The 20,069-nt window shown below is 39.5% G+C and overlaps 1 protein-coding gene across 4 annotated transcripts; it reads left to right on the forward strand.

Annotated features, from left to right (window-relative positions):
• Positions 1 to 467: 467 nt before the first annotated feature.
• Positions 468 to 19,693, forward strand: LOC144652500 (ATP-binding cassette sub-family C member 4-like). Of its 4 annotated transcripts, XR_013570559.1 has the most exons (9): positions 987 to 1,550; positions 9,525 to 10,070; positions 11,044 to 11,423; positions 12,617 to 13,899; positions 14,707 to 15,277; positions 15,577 to 15,713; positions 16,338 to 16,699; positions 17,199 to 19,343; positions 19,417 to 19,693. XR_013570559.1 is itself a non-coding variant. In XM_078512517.1 (8 exons), the coding sequence occupies exons 2-8, from the start codon at positions 9,555 to 9,557 to the stop codon at positions 17,766 to 17,768; spliced, it is 3,819 nt and encodes a 1,272-aa protein (XP_078368643.1). In that variant the 5' UTR covers positions 468 to 588; positions 9,525 to 9,554; the 3' UTR covers positions 17,769 to 19,693. The 4 variants fall into 4 exon arrangements, 3 of the variants coding, with proteins under 3 accessions (XP_078368643.1, XP_078368642.1, XP_078368644.1); XM_078512517.1 differs by lacking the exon at positions 987 to 1,550 and adding an exon at positions 468 to 588 and having other exon boundaries at positions 17,199 to 19,693; XM_078512516.1 differs by having other exon boundaries at positions 17,199 to 19,693.
• The last annotated feature ends 376 nt before the right edge of the window (positions 19,694 to 20,069 follow it).

Raw genomic sequence — 20,069 nt, forward strand, 5'->3', positions numbered from 1 at the left:
GCCTACCATAGCTTTCTTTGGGGGAAATATGAAGAATTTTGATAAAGGACTGAAACTGGCTCCTCGCTGCGACATGTTTCAAGAACGAAATAAATATTCAATCTGTTTTCTCATAACACAACTTTTAATAGAGGTGTTATCTTTCATTTTTAAATCCATTGCGCATTTATAAATCTATCGTTTTAATATTATTTCATCCTGCTTTTGGGTTATCGATAAACCTTATTTTTAATAACCAACTCTTTATGCGCGAGAGGGAAATACTATCTCATATCTTTTTTATGTCCGCTTCTCGCTTCTCGATAAAGAAAAATCCAGTTCTTTCCTTATGCCGCTATGCTCATGTCATTATGTTACAACGACATACTTGGAACACATGATAATAATAATGTCGTTATGTTATGTTGTTCACACTGGTGACATAAAACATCAACGTGAGGTGTTTTTTGCATTTGCGTGACACATGTCGTGACCTTGCCGTTATGACGTTATGTCGCTAGTGTGAACCAGGCCTTGCGTGTCGGTCGTAGAGCTAAATGTAAATTTCAGAGACACGATCACGCAACAAACTGAGCTGATTTTCGTGAGGTAAGTGATTAGTAGCTGAGATGTTAGTAATGTTCTACCGCTTTGTTGAATCACACACTAATGCTAGCTGTAGTCCGAGTGTAGAGAAACGACAATTAACACTTACGAAGTGCATCATATAAAACTGTTTGCATTGTTGAACTGATTAACTTCGAATAATCGTGGGTTTATTGGTGAATAACATGAATAAGAACATCCCGACAGTTTCATCGATGACATCATACCACAACGACTACAAACACTCGATAATTCGGTATATTGACATGTGTTGATTAAGCCAAACTTCAAAATTGAAAATCACTCACACACAGACAACTGACACTAGATTTATACGGATGAAATGAGTTAAAATATTTTGAGTCAATTTAATTTATGCTCAACACAGTTTGAACTACGTTGACATAAACTATACAGTTCTCCAATGTGTTTAAGCTTTAATGACAATGTCAATGGCGTATTCGTCTAGTTCAGGTCCGAAAATGCAGTCTGCAATAACGGTTGTTACGCGGTGAATTCGTATTAGATATGCGGCAAACGACCTTGGCATAAGTCGAAGTTGGCCAGATAGATTTACATCGCCCCGGAATATTTTTTGCCGTTTGAAGACATTTCTCGTTGTTTTTTGGTGTTTAACCTTAGCAAAAGTATGCTCCCTGAGCACTGAACTTGTGTTTTCGGTTTCATTATGTCGAGATATGAAATATTTGCTTGCAAATATAATTTTTATGTTTTTCCACGGCGATCGCATGTGCGGTTGTGTGCCCAGGCATGTGTTATTATTTTGTCGTGTCAGGCGTTGTGTGACAACATCCGGGTATGTGCCGAGGGTTCACGTGATGGAAACAAACGATGCCCCCTCTCAGATCTTATGGTGCAATTGAACATTCAATCACTTTTGTTACATTCGTTTGTTTGACTCGCCGGGGTAGGAGTTTCTTACCATTGTTCGTATCTTTCAAGAGGTTAGTGCTTAATTTATCCCGATTTATCTTATTGATTTCTGTTCTATTTGGCTGCCGACGCTGTGATTTCCTTAGTTTTCAATTGTTATTGCGTTGATTTGTCTGAGAGCTAGATGGAAATAGTCCGGGAAATAGTCTTCAATCACGCGCTGTTTCATCCGTGTTTCATTTCGTTTGTTTGTTGCATCACAGGTAGACAATCCTCTGTGTTTGAGGCCGCGTGACGTACGTGTCACGGTACGCTAATTGATCCCATACGTCCACCGTAACTTGTAACGATTGACCTCGACTTGAGTCAACTGATCGTGAGAAATGCTCCATAAAATACTGAATGTTGCATCTTTTGATTACAAACTTTGATCTACTGTAAGCTAGATAAATGAAGTTCACTTACCGTTTATCGTTTGTGGGATCCATGGATTTTATGTGGTATTTTTAAACTTTGCCAAAAGTTGTATCTAAACATGCTGATCATTATTCCATCATAAACAAGTGCTTCAATCGGAGAGTGTGGTGTTTAAAATACATTTAGCAACTAAGATTGACACTTCCATTAAGCCGAAGCGGTTACCGTTTAGACCATAAATAAATGCAACACAACATTGTCTTCCCTTAAACACGACGATAAATTAATTTTACTTATCGCATTGCATAACTGTTGATGACAATGAAGTTTACATCGTGATTTTTATTTTCGTTATAATCACAATATGTGAACTTTTCGCTTATTTCCCTCCTCCGGCCATTTGACCCCTTATAAACTCATGCCGACCACAGACCGTCCGAAAATCCAAAAGCAATACAATGTCACGGAAAAGGAATCACAATGAAAATCGAAAAGATGAGCAAAACAATCAATAACTATTTCTCTGCAGTTGAATAACAATAGTAGACAAACCAGTCAAAGTGGACTTTATAATTTTCGCCCCTTAAGAGGAGATTTGTAGAAGAATCCGACAACGTCCGGTAATGCTATGAAAAATTGTTCGCTTACCCTTTGCATGAAGGTAGTCCTTATTAAAACTAAAAACGTTATGTTGTTTTTTTCTTCAAATATTTTTATTTTTCTGAGAAAAACGAAATTTTTTGATTTGACATCTAGACTCGTCTATACTCGATTGAGAGGGTACAAATTGGGTTGAAAATTGACCATTTTCAATCGATTTGTATGTCAAAACCATCACGCGCAGAAAAAAATAAATACAACCGGTCTATTGCATGACTCTTCCTTGTCCAAATAAGCATAGTTTCAAGAGTTTTGGTTTAATCTAATTATTTTACGGTAAACAAAACCAGACTATTCTCACGCGAAATGAAAGTCGGTCGGTCAAAAGAATCGTCATTTTCACTATGTGCCTTATCTCAGAATTCCTTGAGATAAATATATTTCAACTGTAGAAGGATGATACTTTCAAAATATTTAAAGTTTTGTCTGGGTAAATGATTAAGCACTTGTCAAAAAATTATTCAAAATCGTACAAAAACGACACAAAATCACGCAAGCTTTCGAATGCGTGACCAAAAGTATTACCACCGTATTTGTTCTTTAAATCAATTTAGTCGCAACACTAGCAATACCAAGGCATAAATCATAATAAATATGTTCACCTTTGCTTGATTATGATATCCTGTCCCATGCAATACGTTCTTTTCTGTCATTTCTTCAATGGCTTCCCGTTCAGTTCGCATGCCGCTTGTCGAATCCGTCTGCGACTGGTAAATTTGAAGCAACCACCGATACGAGTTTAACCAAATATGTATCGTCATGATTAACAAGCCCTTTTTGTGTTACTTGATTAAGCCATATTTCAGGTCATAGCCGGCAAAGCGTTTTCGATAAGCCACTTTGCAGTGCCTTTTGGCACCGTTATTATTCGAAGTGAAGTATAAATTTGCATACTTTCGAGACAAGCGTGACAGTTTTTTATACTTAGGGGGTGGGGTGAGGAAGGGTCTTAAATTTTTAGATGAAGCAATGGTTTGAAAACGTTTGGGGATGAATTGTCACAAACTCGTATTTGCTACGTGATTTACTTTACTTATAAGTTCTGCTTACGCTCAAAATCAAAGAGAGAAAAACCGTAAAAGTATTGACAAAAAGCCGCTGTCAGGAAAGAGTGTTGTAATCTATTAAAGTTAGACTTTCTAAGGGCCTCTTCATATGATCCCGGTTGACCGGGCTGGCCCAGTTACCGAGATCTCGGCTCACTCCTATTTTCTTGTAAAATTTTGGATGTGTTCATATGAGAAGGTGGGCCAGCCCGGTTACCGATATCTCGGTTTCTGCAACCGAGATCTCGACAACCGGGAAGAATATTTTCCCATATGAACGCTCCAGCCCGGTCGCCGGGACGCAACTTTTTTTGAGAAAATAGCTTCCCTTTCGTAATTGGGCGGTCCAAATGGTTTAATTTTGCCTTGTATATATTTCCACTTCAGAAATATGCGAATTAGCTTTATTAATAAAGTTACATAGGTCAATAAAGCTACGATAGTCGCGAAAGATGCAACTTTATGTGTCGCCATTTTGCCTTCGTTTCTTGAATTTTATCCCCGTCAACCGGGCTAAAATTTTCCATATGAACAGAGGCCAAAATCCGTCCTGGTAACTGAGACAGCCCGTAAACCGGGCTCATGTGAAGAGGCCCTAATTTAGGGCCTGATTACATGAGCCGGGCTGGCTCGGTTTGCCGAGATCTCGGCACGTCTGTTAAACGCAACAAAAATCAACTTCGCGATTACATGACAACCGGGCCAGCCCGGTTAGCCGAGATCTCGGTATCGCGATGCCGGGATCTCGGCTAGCCGGGCTGAAAATTTTCCATGTAATCACGTTAACCGGGCCAGCCCGGCTAAGCGGGCCAGCATTAAATTTCTCTTCCGAGCACAATATCCGACGAAAAAATCAATGCTACTCCTTCTAAATAGGATGTAGAGGTAACGTAACCCATCCAGCTGCATAAGTGCAAAAAATTAACCACCAAATAATTTTTTTATGGCCGGAAAAAGGTGATTGAGATCATTCGTGCTCTGATCATTTATGCTAAAACCGGGCTGAAAGTCATCTCGGCAAACCGGGCCAGCCCGGCTAACCGGGCTCATGTAATACCGGGCTGAAAGTCATCTCGGCAAACCGAGCCAGCCCGGCTAACCGGGCCAGCCCGGCTCATGTAATCAGGCCCTAAAAGTCGTTTGCTTCTCGTTTCCGGTTTGGTGGTAGTCTATAATCTACTAATTGCTGGTTGCTCCTTCTATAAAAACCATATAATTCAGTTATGTACTTCATTATTCTCCAAAACAACAAAGTAAAATAATTGACCTTAACTTGTGTGTGCGAGAATTCACGTTGTTTACTTTTAGGAGACGAGACTAATGTAATTTACTAAACTCGATTATAGATGTTTGAATGATTTCTTTTTTCTCACGAACCATTTGTGGAGCAACCGGCACAACACAGTCCCCGTAAAGTGCTTTTTCCTTCAGTTGTCTGGTGAACTGTTGGAAACTCCACATGTTCTCGCTGCACTTGGTGTCTCATGGAAGTTTCTTGTTCTTTTAAAACGATAGTTGGCAGTCCTTGCTCGCATGATCGACGCGATAAAAGTAAATTAATAACCGAGGTCCCTTTGCTCATGTAACAAGGATATAGAAAATCATAAGTCCCTCTGGTCTTTTGCTGGTGTTAATGGCGAACAGGAACTTATTCTCCTTACATGTCCTTAGAGCATGCTCTAAGGAGAATAAGTTCCTGTTCGCCATTAACACCAGGTATCTTTAACAAGCAACAGGATGTTAGCGCTTTTACTATCTGTCCCTTTCATCGATCCGAGCTTGGAATTGGATGGCGAAAAAGTTCCAGTACATGCAAAGTTCCTCACGAGATTGCTTATCACAGTAAAGGGAAGACTTCTAAAGGAGATAGAGATGTAGGAAGAGAAATATCAAATGTCATATTGCAGAAAACTGGTATCCTTGTTGCCGTGGGTTCAGGTTTGACGTTGTGGAATTCTTTTACATCCCCATGTAAAATACGGTATTAGTTTGTGACAATTCATCCCCAAACGTTTTCAAACATTTGATTCATCTAAAAATTTAAGACCCTTCCTCACCCCACCCCCTAAGTATAAAAAACTGTCACGCTTGTCTCGAAAGTATGCAAATTTATACTTCACTTCGAATAATAACGGTGCCAACAGGCACTGCAAAGTGGCTTATCGAAAACGCTTTGCCGGCTATGACCTGAAATATGGCTTAATCAAGTAACACAAAAAGGGCTTGTTAATCATGACGATACATATTTGGTTAAACTCGTATCGGTGGTTGCTTCAAATTCACCAGTCGCAGACGGATTCGACAAGCGGCATGCGAACTGAACGGGAAGCCATTGAAGAAATGACAGGAAAGAACGTATTGCATGGGACAGGATATCATAATCAAGCAAAGGTGAACATATTTATTATGATTTATGCCTTGGTATTGCTAGTGTTGCGACTAAATTGATTTAAAGAACAAATACGGTGGTAATACTTTTGGTCACGCATTCGAAAGCTTGCGTGATTTTGTGTCGTTTTTGTACGATTTTGAATAATTTTTTGACAAGTGCTTAATCATTTACCCAGACAAAACTTTAAATATTTTGAAAGTATCATCCTTCTACAGTTGAAATATATTTATCTCAAGGAATTCTGAGATAAGGCACATAGTGAAAATGACGATTCTTTTGACCGACCGACTTTCATTTCGCGTGAGAATAGTCTGGTTTTGTTTACCGTAAAATAATTAGATTAAACCAAAACTCTTGAAACTATGCTTATTTGGACAAGGAAGAGTCATGCAATAGACCGGTTGTATTTATTTTTTTCTGCGCGTGATGGTTTTGACATACAAATCGATTGAAAATGGTCAATTTTCAACCCAATTTGTACCCTCTCAATCGAGTCTAGACGAGTCTAGATGTCAAATCGAAAATTTCGTTTTTCTCGGAAAAATAAAACTATTTGAAGAAAAAAACAACATAACGTTTTTAGTTTTAATAAGGACTACTTTCATGCAGAAGATGAGCGAAATCCCTGTATTTTAAGAATTGCCGCAAAAAACAATTTTTGTTCGATTCTTCTACAAACTTGCTCTTAAGCTCTTCCAACTGACGAAGTCAAACCTACATAACTGTTCGTTAGTTGGGGCAACTTTGATGTTTTCCAAGATTTAAAGTTTCTCCTCGTTTTATGAGGTATCCTTAGGCGATCGATCTCTGTTCAGAGTTCCTCTTTCCTAATTTTGCACTTTTGTTTGTCACTTTCCGCTGTTCGCATTAATTTCTTTCATCTGGAAGTATGCGCCTTTTATTCCCGTTGATTTATTTTAATTTTAATTAACGATTTGTCGTTTTATCCCCGCAAATAATATACGCTAATGATCCACTATTAGTGGATTTAGCCGAGATACACAGGAGACTGGCTTTTCTTTTGAAGGACGTGAACAGAACTTTGATGTGTAAAAAAAACTATCTAGCAATTGGAAACTTATGGCACCATCCAAGGTGGTTTTGGCCAGCCATTGCACAACTATTGCGCAGAGGCATGCTGTGCTATTCAGACACTATTTAAACCGAGTTCCCGATGTGGTGAAGTTGAGTGAAGTTAAAAAGCGTAAGATGCTTTGAAAGTATTTTTCGTTAAAAGTTAAGTTTTTTATTATTAATTGTGATTCTGGTGGCAATATGACAAAGAATTCCGAAGTAAAAATAATCTTGAATGAGAAAAAACGAAACGTTTTTTAAAAACAAATGAAGGAAAATATTCTGCCCAACAAAGTTCAGTTCCTGTTCTTTTAACAAAAGGAAGGCTAGTCTCCTGGGTATTTCTGCTAAATACACTAATAGTGGATGATTAGCACACATATGGAATGGCCATATGCGAAACATCTCTAATAGTTCCGAAACATAAGCTTAAAGGAGTAGTTCACTCCAGAATGACCATTTATTTTTTTTACTCCAATAAAACGTTTATACGGAGATATGTTATTCACCAAAGTGTCAGCTTCCAACGAGCGCTTAAACCCTACGAAATCCTTTTCTAAAGTAGCCCAAAACTCGACAACTGAAAGCCGCCATCTTGGAGCTGGTAATGTATGCATGACGTCAAAGAGCTCAGCCTGAAGTTTGGCGGGAAAATTTAAATACTCCAAACTCCTTTTTTCTTTGTAGTGGCTTATGTTTGTAAAAATGCCTGTTTGTGCAGCTCCATGTTGCCAAACAGAGCTACAAGAAATACAAAAAGAGGTATTTCTTTTCACCGTTTTCCAATATTAAAAAGAACAGTTGTATCTTTGTATAAACTTTTTGTTCGCGTAAAGAAAATAAATGGTCATTCTGGAGTGAACTTCTCCTTTAAGGCATAGGCGTACGGGCACCTTCGGACCTGGGGGGGGGGGGGGGGGGGGCGGGGCGGACACCTTATTGCCCGAAAAAAAAATGGCATGGGTAAATAAATAAAGCCAAATGAAGAGGCACGTAAAATGGACAAAAAAACGTGCATTGAAATAGTTGTGTACAAACCTTGCCTGCTTGATTAAAGGAACGATAGTTCTTTTTTTAATTTCGTGGCGTTACCCGAACGTGTCATTGCACCGTAATCTTTTCTTCGGAAATATTTTATTTATTCACTTTACTCTTTTTTAGCAAAACTTTAAGTATTTTGGGGAAGCCATTTTATATTGTTTTTCCCCACTTGTAAATTATACAAAAGCGTGTCAAACATTCAGGGATGAATGGGTTAAAAAATCTCGTTGAAAGTTTTGAGTTAGCCCTGAGAACTTAATATTTGAGTCAAAGCACTAGCTTCATCACATTTGTAAAAATAACAGCTTTGTTTCAAGATCTTACACTGGATCCACCGCGCACAAACTCTTGATCAAACTGAGGGATCACGCAAAATTTGCGCGAAACATTGACCTGACCATGATTATAGCAATTTTGCGAGAGAAAACGAAAACAGATGAATGAGAAATTTGGACTTTTGAACCACAAAATTCGGTGTATTTTCAATACTTTTTTCTGTTGATGTAATTCGTTTCGATCGTAATGTTGAGATTTGTCGGCTTATTTTTTATGCTTTCTCTAGGCTTGTTGCCCGAATTCTAAGCATTTTGCCCGAAAAAATTCGGCACTGGGGGGGCTGCAGCCCCCCTCGCCCCCCCCCGCCTCGTACGCCTATGCTTTAAGGTCGCGCAGGACCTTCCTAATTAATAAATTCATTAGCCAAATTTCTTGTAAAGCTTTGGTTTATTGGCTTCTAAGAGAGTAAAAATGTAAAATCTAAACTTTGAAACGTGCTTCTTTCTGTATTGTCACTCACGAAAATTGGAATATGGCAAATATTGCGTCAGCTTATGTGGTCCCAAACTCCCACTGGGCACTGCGCGCGCCTATCTCTGTGCGTATCTTTGGGATCCAAGGTCATTACTGGCGCACTAAACTTTTGACTGCTGACAAATAATTGTTGTGCCATGTACACGATCAAATATATTTGTCACATTGCCACATAAAAATTGCCAGTGTAAACCCGGCTTAAGATTTAATCCTCACGGTCGTGTCAAATTAAACTCGGGTTCCAGAGAAGGGATTTCAAGATGTTGGAAAAAGCTGGAGAATGCTATCAAAAGGACCCAAAAGTAGACAAAATGACGGTCATCACTTTCAAACTAAGAATGGTTAAAAATGATTAAAACCATACACTGAAAAGCTGATAAGAGAGCAAACTGAATCAGACCATGTTTAACTTAAAACCTTGGTCAGAAATAATGAAATTCCGCCTAAACGAAATAACATAACAACTATAAATATTTTCCCTCCACTCAATTAAAACAAATAAATGATCTGCAGAGAGTGAAAGACGAGCGTAACGATGTTTGGCGTGTGTAACGTTGGTTGTCTTTTATTCTCCCATTTTTTTCATTCACTGAAAAATAAAACAGGTTTCCGCAATAGGCCAGTGACAGTGAGAGATGGAGGAAGCTCCCGTTCAGAATCCAAGGGAGAAAGCAAGTTTCCTCTCGCTGTTGACTTTCTCCTATGTAAGCAATTTTCTTAAACTCGGGAGCAAACAACCATTGGAAGAGAAACACTTGTTTGCAGTCGAAACTTCGTATCAAACAGAAAGATTGGTCGCTGACTTGGAGAGGGAATGGCTGGCAGAAGAAAGATCGTCTGAACAAAACCGAACAAAGCCTCGCCTGTGGAAGGCTTTGATGAAAGTTATTCCCTGTAGAGATTATATCGCAATGGCGTTCTTTAGGTTCTGCTATACCATAACGTTGAATGCTTTTCCTTTGATTATTTGGTTCTTCTTGAGAAACATTTCTACTGCTTCAGAGATGAGTTACAAGGCAACACTGCCATTTGTCATCGGCATTTCTCTGGTCGCCATTGCAAGATCTCTATGTTCGATTCACGGGATGTGTAAGGCGGAGATGATAGCGATTAAACTGAAATCTGCGATGATTGGACTTGTGTACAAAAAGGCAAGTAATGTTTCTTAGTATTTTATAAGTGTAGCACAAAAGGAAAAGTAGTCAATCTTTCTGGATGTTCTTTCTATTCAAACTCTAAGAAGGCTTTTTTTGTATAGGAACCTTTTATAAGAATGCTGAAGCTGAAAAACGCCCAAACTTTAAACGTATCCAAGACTAAATTTTGGGTAATTTTTCTTATTTGATAAGTACATAAAATAAAATAATCAATTACTTTCAAAGTCAACTTCATACCAACATTGTCTGTCATCACTCATCAGTGACATGAACATGTACATATCGTTTTGGAGTGAACTTATTACAGTACCAATAAGTATATAAATTCATTATCATTATCATTATCATTACCACTTACTTACTGAAACTAGAAAAAAAAAGAAGAACTTATAAAGAATATTTTTAGGCTCAAATTGTTGAAAACATAAGAACTTTCAGCCTCGACCGAAAATTAGAAGTTCTTATATAAAAAGAGATAAATGTAAAAAATGGCAGTTCTTCAAGAAAGTCGCAGGTAGCCACACTGTCTTCATGCCATAGAGCCATTTTCTGAATAAAATGAATACGCGCCTGAACGGTAAGCTTTCCAGTTATAACCTTATCATGTTAGAAACCATGACCACTTCAATTTCTTCACAAGAGAGCTGCGCCCGATGAAGATATGACGTTTTGGGCCCCGTCCACACTGACCCGGGTAAATTTTAAAACGGAGAAATTTGAAAACGCCGGTTAAAATGTTTTCTGTCCACAATAACCCGGGTAAATTTGAAAACGATACGCTTCATTGGTGAGCGTTTTTGAAAAGCTCCGTTTTCGGTAACCGAAAACGCCGTTTCGGTGTGGACGGTTGGCCTAACCAGGAAAAAAAAGATGCGTTTTCAAATTTACCCGGGTCAGTGTGGACGGGGCCTTAGTCAAAGGAAAAATTCTGGAACTTCATCAGTTTCCATATTAACTTTATTTTCAGATCCTTAATCTTAATAGATGTTCTTTACAAGACACCATTTCAGAAAACACAATCAATTTGGTTTCCAACGATGCTCAAGCTTTGGAACAGATGTGTGACGCTGTTTTTTTATTTCCATTTGCTCCACTGGATCTCGTTATCTCCATGGCTCTTCTGTGGTACTTATTCGCATGGCAAGCCTTGATAGGAGCTTCTTTCTTCCTTCTTGTTGTTGTGTATGGATCGTTTGCAGCTCATGAGGCTGGGAAGGTTCGCCACCAATCAGCCGCAGTAACCGACAAACGGTTGCAGATGATGAAAGAGATCATTACAGGAATCCGCGTAGTTAAAATGTACGCCTGGGAATGGAATTTCAGTGACCTGGTTGCACAATTAAGAAGGTTGGTAGAAATGCCTTATGTAAGAGATAAATACCGAGAACAGAGGTATTAATAATAATAATAATAATAATAATAATAATAATAATAATAATAATAATAATAATAATAATAATAATAATAATCAACTTTATTTATAGAGGGTGAACACATAACAGTAAAAAACTGACAAACCAGTGGCCCTCTAATATAAAATACAGTTAAGAACTAAAAATCCATAAACATACGTTTATGAATAAATATCGACGAGGTATTTATGTGACATATTTTATGATATTTTTCATGAGGGATCATTATATAAAGCCCGTTTTCAGCAGGACAAAAGCCGTCTTATTAGTGGTACCTCGGCTCCGACCGTAAACAACATAGTCTTTCTTTTGTTTTATTGTTGCCATTGTGCTGCTTTCTTAGAACGGCCTGATCGTGCGCTTTTCACGGTTTCGCGACTCGTTGTGACGTGTGAAGCTTATTTGAATAACACAAGACTGTTTTGATGGTTTTTTGATTTGTTTTGGTTTGCGTGATGTTCGCACGGAGCGGGTTAGTGTGTTTTGTACAGCGTCTATAACGTACGAGAAACGGCAAGGACATTTTACGAAGAGTTTTGTGAGCGGAGCGAACGAGTGAAATTTCTGATACAAACCGACGAGCCAGTGATGTCCCCAACCCCAGCTACCACACGGATAGTGTGCAGCTGGCGATTAAAGGGGTGCTAAGCGCATGAAGAGCAGACTGTATGGGGCCTTTAGTCCTATTCTGCCCGACGGCTATGCTATGTTGATGAGGCCTAACAAGGACGACACAGCTGTCCATGGCTGCCACTGCCCGAACGAAAGGTTGTGCACATGCGTGAGGAACTGGCCAGACCACGGGTTGAGTTTTGTGACTTCCTCTTACTTTAAGACAGACAGACAGACAGACAGACAGACAGTCAGACAGACAGACAGACAGACAGACAGACAGACAGACAGACAGACAGACAGATAAATAAATAAATAAATAAATAAATAAATAGATAGATTGAGGTTAGGGTTCAGGGAATCCAGAGAACTTGATTAAAATATCTTGCCTAGAAATGGGGAGTTCTAACACCTTATTTTCTCGTATTAACACTGCTTGTTTGGGAAGTGGCGAAAAGATGTTTTAATTAGGAAGTGGCCAATGTTAATTAAATTTTACAATTTTCTTTTTGACAGGAAGGAAATCTCACTGATTCGCATCCGAGGATTCATCATCTCAAGTACCTACGCCCTGTTCTTTACTAGCTCTACGATGGCAGGATTCGTTTCAGTCACAACACTGCTTCTTACAGAACATCCACTCACGTCGTTTCAACTTTTTACGCTCATTGCTATCTTATCTAACATTAAAATGATCGTCACGATTTTTATAGCGGACGCTCTACGCCTTATTGCGGATGCTAGAACTGCATGTAATAGGATGCAACGCTTGATAGAAAAGAAAGCTATCTTAACACGTAAAATGGATCACAAAGACAAACCGGAAGGAAGGCCGGCCTTGGTTAGTGCTCGGAAACTTGAACAGACCTCGCAGCACATCCAGCCACAAGTATTTCTTGAGAACGTTTCATGTTTTTGGAGCCAAATGTCAGAACGTCCTGCGTTACGGAATGCATCATTGAGTGCTACTAATGGACAACTTGTTGGTATAACAGGGCCAGTTGGAAGCGGCAAAACGTCTTTGCTGATGTGTATCTTAGGAGAACTTCCAATCTCTTCTGGGAAAATCTCTTGTATTGGAAAAATAGCTTATATCTCCCAAACGCCTTGGGTCTGTTCTGGCACTGTGCGAGAGAACATAGTTTTTGGTAACCAGTTCGTTGAACAAAAATACAACAAGGTCATCGAAGTCTGTGACTTGCAGAAAGATATAGCACACTTTAGAAAACATGATCTAACGGAGATTGGACAACGTGGAGTGATTCTAAGTGGTGGTCAGCGTGCACGAGTGAGTCTGGCACGCGCAATCTACTCAGATGCGGACATCTACCTATTGGATGACCCACTCAGTGCAGTAGATGCCAAAGTCGGCAAACATTTGTTTGAGAGATGTATCAAAGAGTACTTAGAGGGACGGATACGTATTTTGGTCACTCATCAGTTACAGTTTCTCGAACAAACAGACAGCATTGTCATTCTGAGGAACAGCTCCATGGTTTGTCACGGAACGTATAGTGGGATAGAAAAGGACAAGCAAGTGGCTTCTTATTTTCTATCTCAAGCAAAACAAGACCTCAATGGCGAGATTGACAGTAACGAGATCTCTTTATTTTCTACTGAAGATACCTTCAAATCGATGAATGCTGCCAAAGCAGACCGTGACAGGGTGGATCTGAAAGAAGAAGAAGAAGACAGAATGGTTGGAACTGTCAAGTGGTGGTTGTACTGGAAGTATTTTAAAGCTGCACTTCCAACAGTTTTGATAATTGGCCTCATTGTTTTCTTCGCTATTGTTCAGGGTAAGCAATAGTTTTAGTACAGGTATTCCCTGAGTTTCGAAGTTCCACATAAAGTGAACATAAAAGATACCAGTTAGTCTAATATAAACCACTGAATGCAATGGTCACACGACACATCTCCACGGTCTGGCCAGGACCTGTACGCATGCGCACAGCTTATTACCCGTTTGGCCATTGCAGTCAGTGGTTTATTTTTAAGAGAAGTTAGTATAAGTTCTTTTCTTTTTATCATTACATTGGTTATGAAACGAAAGCACGACACGTTCTAGTGAAAACAAAAAAGAAAACGTACATCAAATTGAAAGGAAGTTTCCTTTAAAGCCAGAAGTCCATTTATTTCTTCATGTTTTAGCATATCAAATAAACTGGAATTGCGAGTAAACAAAATAGCTAGAGATATGGTTCTAACTACTGGGTTGTCCTGACGAGACTCGTTGTGAACCATGTGTTAATACCATTTCCATATCTGATAAATGTACTGTCAGGCAACAAGGTTCAATTGGATTCCCCCATAGCTGAGTGGTATCCATCAGGAACCTGGCTTCATTGTTTGTGTTTGATGAATTTGACTTGAGCGCACATTTACATTTATAAACTTGTACGAAAATTTAACCTCTTTCAAGCATTGTTATGTGGATAAGAGTCGTCCTAAAATAAAAGGACACGACTTCTTCCACACAAATCATGTAGTTATCCAAGTGTTATTAATTCGTAACTTCGAAGAAAGGACACGACTGCTTTCACAGAAAGCCATGCGTTATTGATCTGGTAACCAAATTTAATGTACACGTTTGTTTTCTGTTTCAGTGTTCTGGATTGCGCCATATTGGTGGCTCTCACGCATCTCTGAAATGCCATTGGAGCAACAGAAGAGCTTCACAACGCTTGTGGTGTACGGATCCATTGTAACGGTCTCGTTACTTCTTACGATAATATCCTCCTTCTGTTTCTACCTCGCTGCTTTGAAGACTTCAGAAAACCTTCACGACCAGATGACAAAATCTGTTATGAAAGCACCCGTCCTATTCTTTGATACTAACCCAGTTGGTCGTGTCTTAAACCGTTTCTCTAAGGATATCGGGAGTATGGACGATATACTTCCAGGACAGTTCCTTTTTGCCACTCAATTGTGCCTGTACTTTTTCAGTGCAACCATTCTTTCAGCGGTGACAAATGTGTGGCTTTTTATCACTTGTACCCCCTTAACCGTCTTGTTTATTTACCTCGCTAAATATTACTTGAAATCCGCCCGGGAGATAAGACGACTTGAAGCAATAACATGCAGTCCAGTGTACTCCCTTATTGCTGATACTGTGGCAGGACTGGAAGTAATTCGCTCTTCAGAGATGGAGGACAATTTCCTTCGGAAATTTTTCCAGTAAGTATACTTACCGGTATGTTAAAAACTTAAAATTTGTTGTCGCTGTCTAAAGAATAAATAAGCTTTTGCAACTTTAATTTTATTGACTAACAGGGCTTATAACCGGTATAAGAGAAAGTTCGTAAATGCAGCTACTTTAACACTGTCACTTTCATAAGAAGTGACATCTATGCGTGATTGCGGCTTGTAACCAAGATTCTCTGTTGAAATGACGAGTCTATACCTGGGTTTGCTCAGACATAGGAAAAAGTTCATGTCAGCCAGGTAACCTGATTAAGCTGAGCGGGTTTTCTTAGATATCAAGACAAGAACACAGCAGCCCTGATATTAATGAAGGACTCTACACGTTGGCTTGCCCTTCGAGGAGACGTCTTAAGTAACTCTCTTGTGACTTCCGTGTCAGCCGGAGCATTATTTGCAACACAAAGTCCAGGTAAGTGTCATCATCTGACAGACCGAGTATATTGGTGGACTTAATACATTGAGACCAGCCAAGTTTATTTTATGTTTGTTTAACTGGAAATTGGTGTTAGCTCTGTTTTCGTACTTTTGAAAAGTAACCTGACCTTTTCCTGTTTTTTTTTTTTTATGTACGTAGGCTGTGTATTTAATGTACAGCTTCTTTCCTCAATATTTACCGTCGCTTGCATCTAAGCGTGAACACTCGCTGCCGAAACATGATCTAATTGGAGATCAATCATGGCATGATTCTTTATCAAACATTGAAGTTTAACAGGCCGTAACGGCAACTTTCGCGCTCAAAATGCTCGCCATAAACACTAAGTACAGGCGAAACTTTACATCAGAAGTGATTCAAGTGAACCTGCAAATGCACATCGACACAGATCAGGATCAATTTGTCGAAAGAAGTCTTCATATTTAATCTTTCCGCTATTTCAAAACCGGAATGTGTTGAACTTTTGGCGCGAAAGTTGCCGTAACGGTCTACCAAACTTCAACGTTTGATGACGAATTCATGCCACGTTGTAATCGAGCAGTGCATAGTCTGATTTCATATAGTAACGTGAGACAGCGAAATAGCTTATTTGTGTTTTAGCTTTGGCAGGTATGTCCCTCACCTTTGCAGCCGAGACATTAGAAGCCTCACAGTATGGCATCCGTGTCGCCTCAGAAACAGAAAATTATATGACCTCGGTAGAAAGAGTGTTTACATACACCGAAATCGACCCAGAGCCTGGGTACAGCACTGAAACCCTTCCTCCAGAGAAGTGGCCTACAACGGGCACCTTGACACTACGTGACTTGTCATTAGCATATTTGAAAGGAGCGCCAGCAACTTTGAACAACATAAGCGTCTGTGTCGCTGATAAGGAAAAAGTTGGTGTAGCAGGTCGCACGGGAGCTGGGAAATCGTCCTTAGTGGCGGCTTTGTTTCGAATGCCAGAACCTGAAGGCGAGGTAATTATATGAGAACTGTTATTTAATATATGGCAGAGCCGGTCTTCAGAGCGTTCTATTTGGTTCGGTTTGGTTTGGTTTTCACGGCCCTAACGTGGAAGAATTGGCCAACCTAACGCTTGGAATCTGCTCGGCTGTTCGAGGTTGTTTTGTTTTAACTTCTTCCACTCGGAAGTAAAAATTTAAACTAACCTCAGAATCAACAGCAGTATTTGCTGCATTTGCTGTTTTAGTCAGATTTTTCCCTTCGCTCTGCCACCAAATAAACTTAGTCAATTTATTAGCCCCTTGTCACAAAATATCCTGTTAATTAACTGAACTGACACTTTGGAATATGCCTTACATTCAACTGAGCGAGTTTAGTCAACGAAAACAAACTTACATTCACTTCGCCGCCTGGATTCTTTTTTGAGTTTATTTTAGCCCGCAAAAAAAAGTCACAATGCCGGTTTAAATGATTATAATATCAATTTGACACGTTTGTTCATTCGTTATACAGGTTATCATAGATGGTGTGAACATCAAGGATCTAAATCTACAGGCGTCTCGCATGTCCATGGCCGTAATAACTCAGGATCCTGTCCTCTTTAGCGGTACCCTCAGGAGGAACCTGGACCCTTTCTCTTTGTATCAAGATGTTGATCTGTGGCGTGCTTTGGAAGATGTTCAGTTGAAGACCCTGATACAACAATTACCTGACCAGCTGGAGTACAAGTTGAGAGAGTCTGGGAACAATTTTAGTGTTGGCGAGCGCCAATTGCTGTGTTTAGCCCGTGCGCTGTTACAAAGGAGCAAGATTATTATCCTGGATGAAGCTACTGCTAATGTAGATTTCAAGACTGACCGACTGATTCAAGAAGTTATACGCAACAGATTTAAAGATTCCACAGTAGTAACCATTGCTCATCGATTGAACACCATCATGGACTATGATAAAGTGTTGGTTATGGAGCAGGGACGAGTTGTTGAATTTGACAAACCTGAAGTTTTGCTTCAGGATAAGAACGGAGTCTTCGCTCGTCTTGTTCAGACTTACACTGCAACTGTCTCTAAAGAACATTTTTCATGAACCAGTAAATTCAGTTACTGTGAAAAAATATTCAAACTCAATGACATAGAGGATTGAATCTCTTCCAAGACCTCAAGTAGTAGTATTTGGTCAGGGTTTCTTAAAGCCCAAAAATAGACATCTGCCGAGGTTTACAGAATTAAGCTTAACAGGTATTACAATTTAGGAAACGGAAAACATGTAGCCACGCAACGTACAGGACGCAAGCTCTAAAGGAAATAGCTCGCTCAAATTTATGGCGAATTCAACTACGCGACAAAGTGCGCCCACACTAATCAGGTCCTTTGATGCATTTTGGTCAACGCTTTTTGTCAATTGTCCACACTACAACGATCAACAAACTATCCTCTGCCCTTAACCGTCCACACTGAAACATGCTGAAAAATGTTGAATTCCAGGAGAGCGACTAATCTTGAAAACAAACAAAGCAACAATACAATGATGTCATCGTCCGTCATATTTTTCTCTCTTCTAAGGGGACTGGATCGGAGTTACTTCAGTAGGAAAACGTCAGTGATTTTGAAAGCCTCCGTTTTCGACGTCCACATTAAAACGAAAGGCATTGACGAAAACACATCAAGGGAAGGTAATAGGTTTCCATTTGTGATGTGTTTTAAAGTTTTTGCTTTTGTGTATGTAAAGGCCAATTATGATGATATCTGCGAAGAAGTATACAAATATTTGGTTCTAAGAAACAGTGTCGAGTCAGCAATTTGTTTCATATGAAACCTTGACTGGTTCCAATGCACGCTGCCAAAATCTGCTTTAATACTAATAAACCGTGTGGAATATTCACCGCCTAGCACGGTGGATATAGTGTCATAAACCGAACTTCTCGACCAATCAGAATGCTGCGATTCTTATAATCACCTCTGAAATTATACTATCATATCATATCATATCATATCATGTCTTAATAAAAACTAGCAATGGTATAGTGCAGTTTCTGCGTTTTGATTGGTTGACAGCAAATGGTATATTTAGTAAATAAACCCCTTCAGGCGGCTGGTATATTAGAGGAAAATGCCCGAGGCTGAAAGATTGTTGAAAAATGAACAGTTGGCCGAGAAGCGAAGCTTCGAGGGTAACTGTGAAATTTTGAGGGCAATCTTTCAGCCAAGAACATTATCCTTTAATATACCGGCAAGCCAGAAAGGGGTTTATTTATTTTATAACCCTCTGATGAATTTCTACAACGCGATTTATCGCCAGTAAATTTATAGGAAAAAACCTACGTAATAAACCCAACTTACATTGTTTCAACCGCAGTTACGCCGATTGGTTTACGTGATTTTTTAACTCTGTGATTTCATTAAAAGTTAAAATTTGAATTAGGTGAATTCATTTCGTTTGTTTTGTGCTTACCCACAAAATCGGGCGACGGATATCAAATCGGACGGGGTATATTCGCTGATACCCGTCGTCCGATTTTGTACCACGTGATGCGTTTTGTCCAATGAGCGCGCACAAAAATTAATGGGTGGGTTATAAGGCGTAATATTCACCGCGCTAGGCGGTGAATATAGCATCTCAAGGTTTGGCTACTAAGCCATGCCACGTTTGCCATCCAGGCGAGTGAACATGGCGCGCTAGGCGGTGAATAAATCTCAAGGTTTGGCTAATAAGCCATGCCACGTTTGCCATCCAGGCGAGTGAACATGGCGGCATTTGCTGAATGAAAATTTCTCTAATTGAAAAGAAATCACTCCAAGTCCTGGATATTTGAAACATTGGTGATTTTGCAAATAAACTACCAAGGCTTTTGGACCGTAAATATTTTAAAAAGATGGTTTTCAAGGCATTAGAATTGATCGTAAACATGGCGGTGTTGGAGATCGCACGCGGCCATGTACTCAGTCAGATCGACTGGCAAAACATTATTTAGTTCTCTTCAAACTGGAGCTAGTAATTTCGAGAGGATACACACAATTAATGATAATGATAATGAATTTATATAGCGCATTTTTCATATATATATGTTCAAATGCGCTGTACACATACTGTAATTTACTGAACAAGGCCAGACCACAACACCGGGAGCTTCGTGCCCTACTCTTTGCGAATAGTGTGTGGGTTCTTTAACGTCCCCTGTGATAAGACTGAAGATACAGGAGACGGGACCTACGGTTTATCGTCCTTTTCCGAGAAGACTAGAATGTCTAACCATTTGCAGATGTAATTACAAAGGCAGCACATTCTCCTCAGATATTTTAAGACCCTGAGTGTTGGTCCGGTCTGGGGTTCGAACCCACGACCTCCCGCACAGCAGTCCGGCGCTTTACCAACTGAGCTAACCAGGCG

Source organism: Oculina patagonica, chromosome 4 (genome assembly GCF_052425735.1).
Source record: "Oculina patagonica isolate OP01 chromosome 4, crgOcupat, whole genome shotgun sequence".
Lineage (NCBI taxonomy): Eukaryota > Metazoa > Cnidaria > Anthozoa > Scleractinia > Oculinidae > Oculina > Oculina patagonica.

Coding starts and splice junctions, on each gene's coding strand:
- LOC144652500 (XM_078512517.1), top strand. CDS start 9,555: ATGGAGGAAGCTCCCGTTCAGAATCCAAGGGAGAAAGCAAGTTTCCTC. Junction 10,071..11,043: donor TTGGACTTGTGTACAAAAAG/GCAAGTAATGTT, acceptor CTTTATTTTCAG/ATCCTTAATCTTAATAGATG. Junction 13,900..14,706: donor TTTCTTCGCTATTGTTCAGG/GTAAGCAATAGT, acceptor TTTCTGTTTCAG/TGTTCTGGATTGCGCCATAT.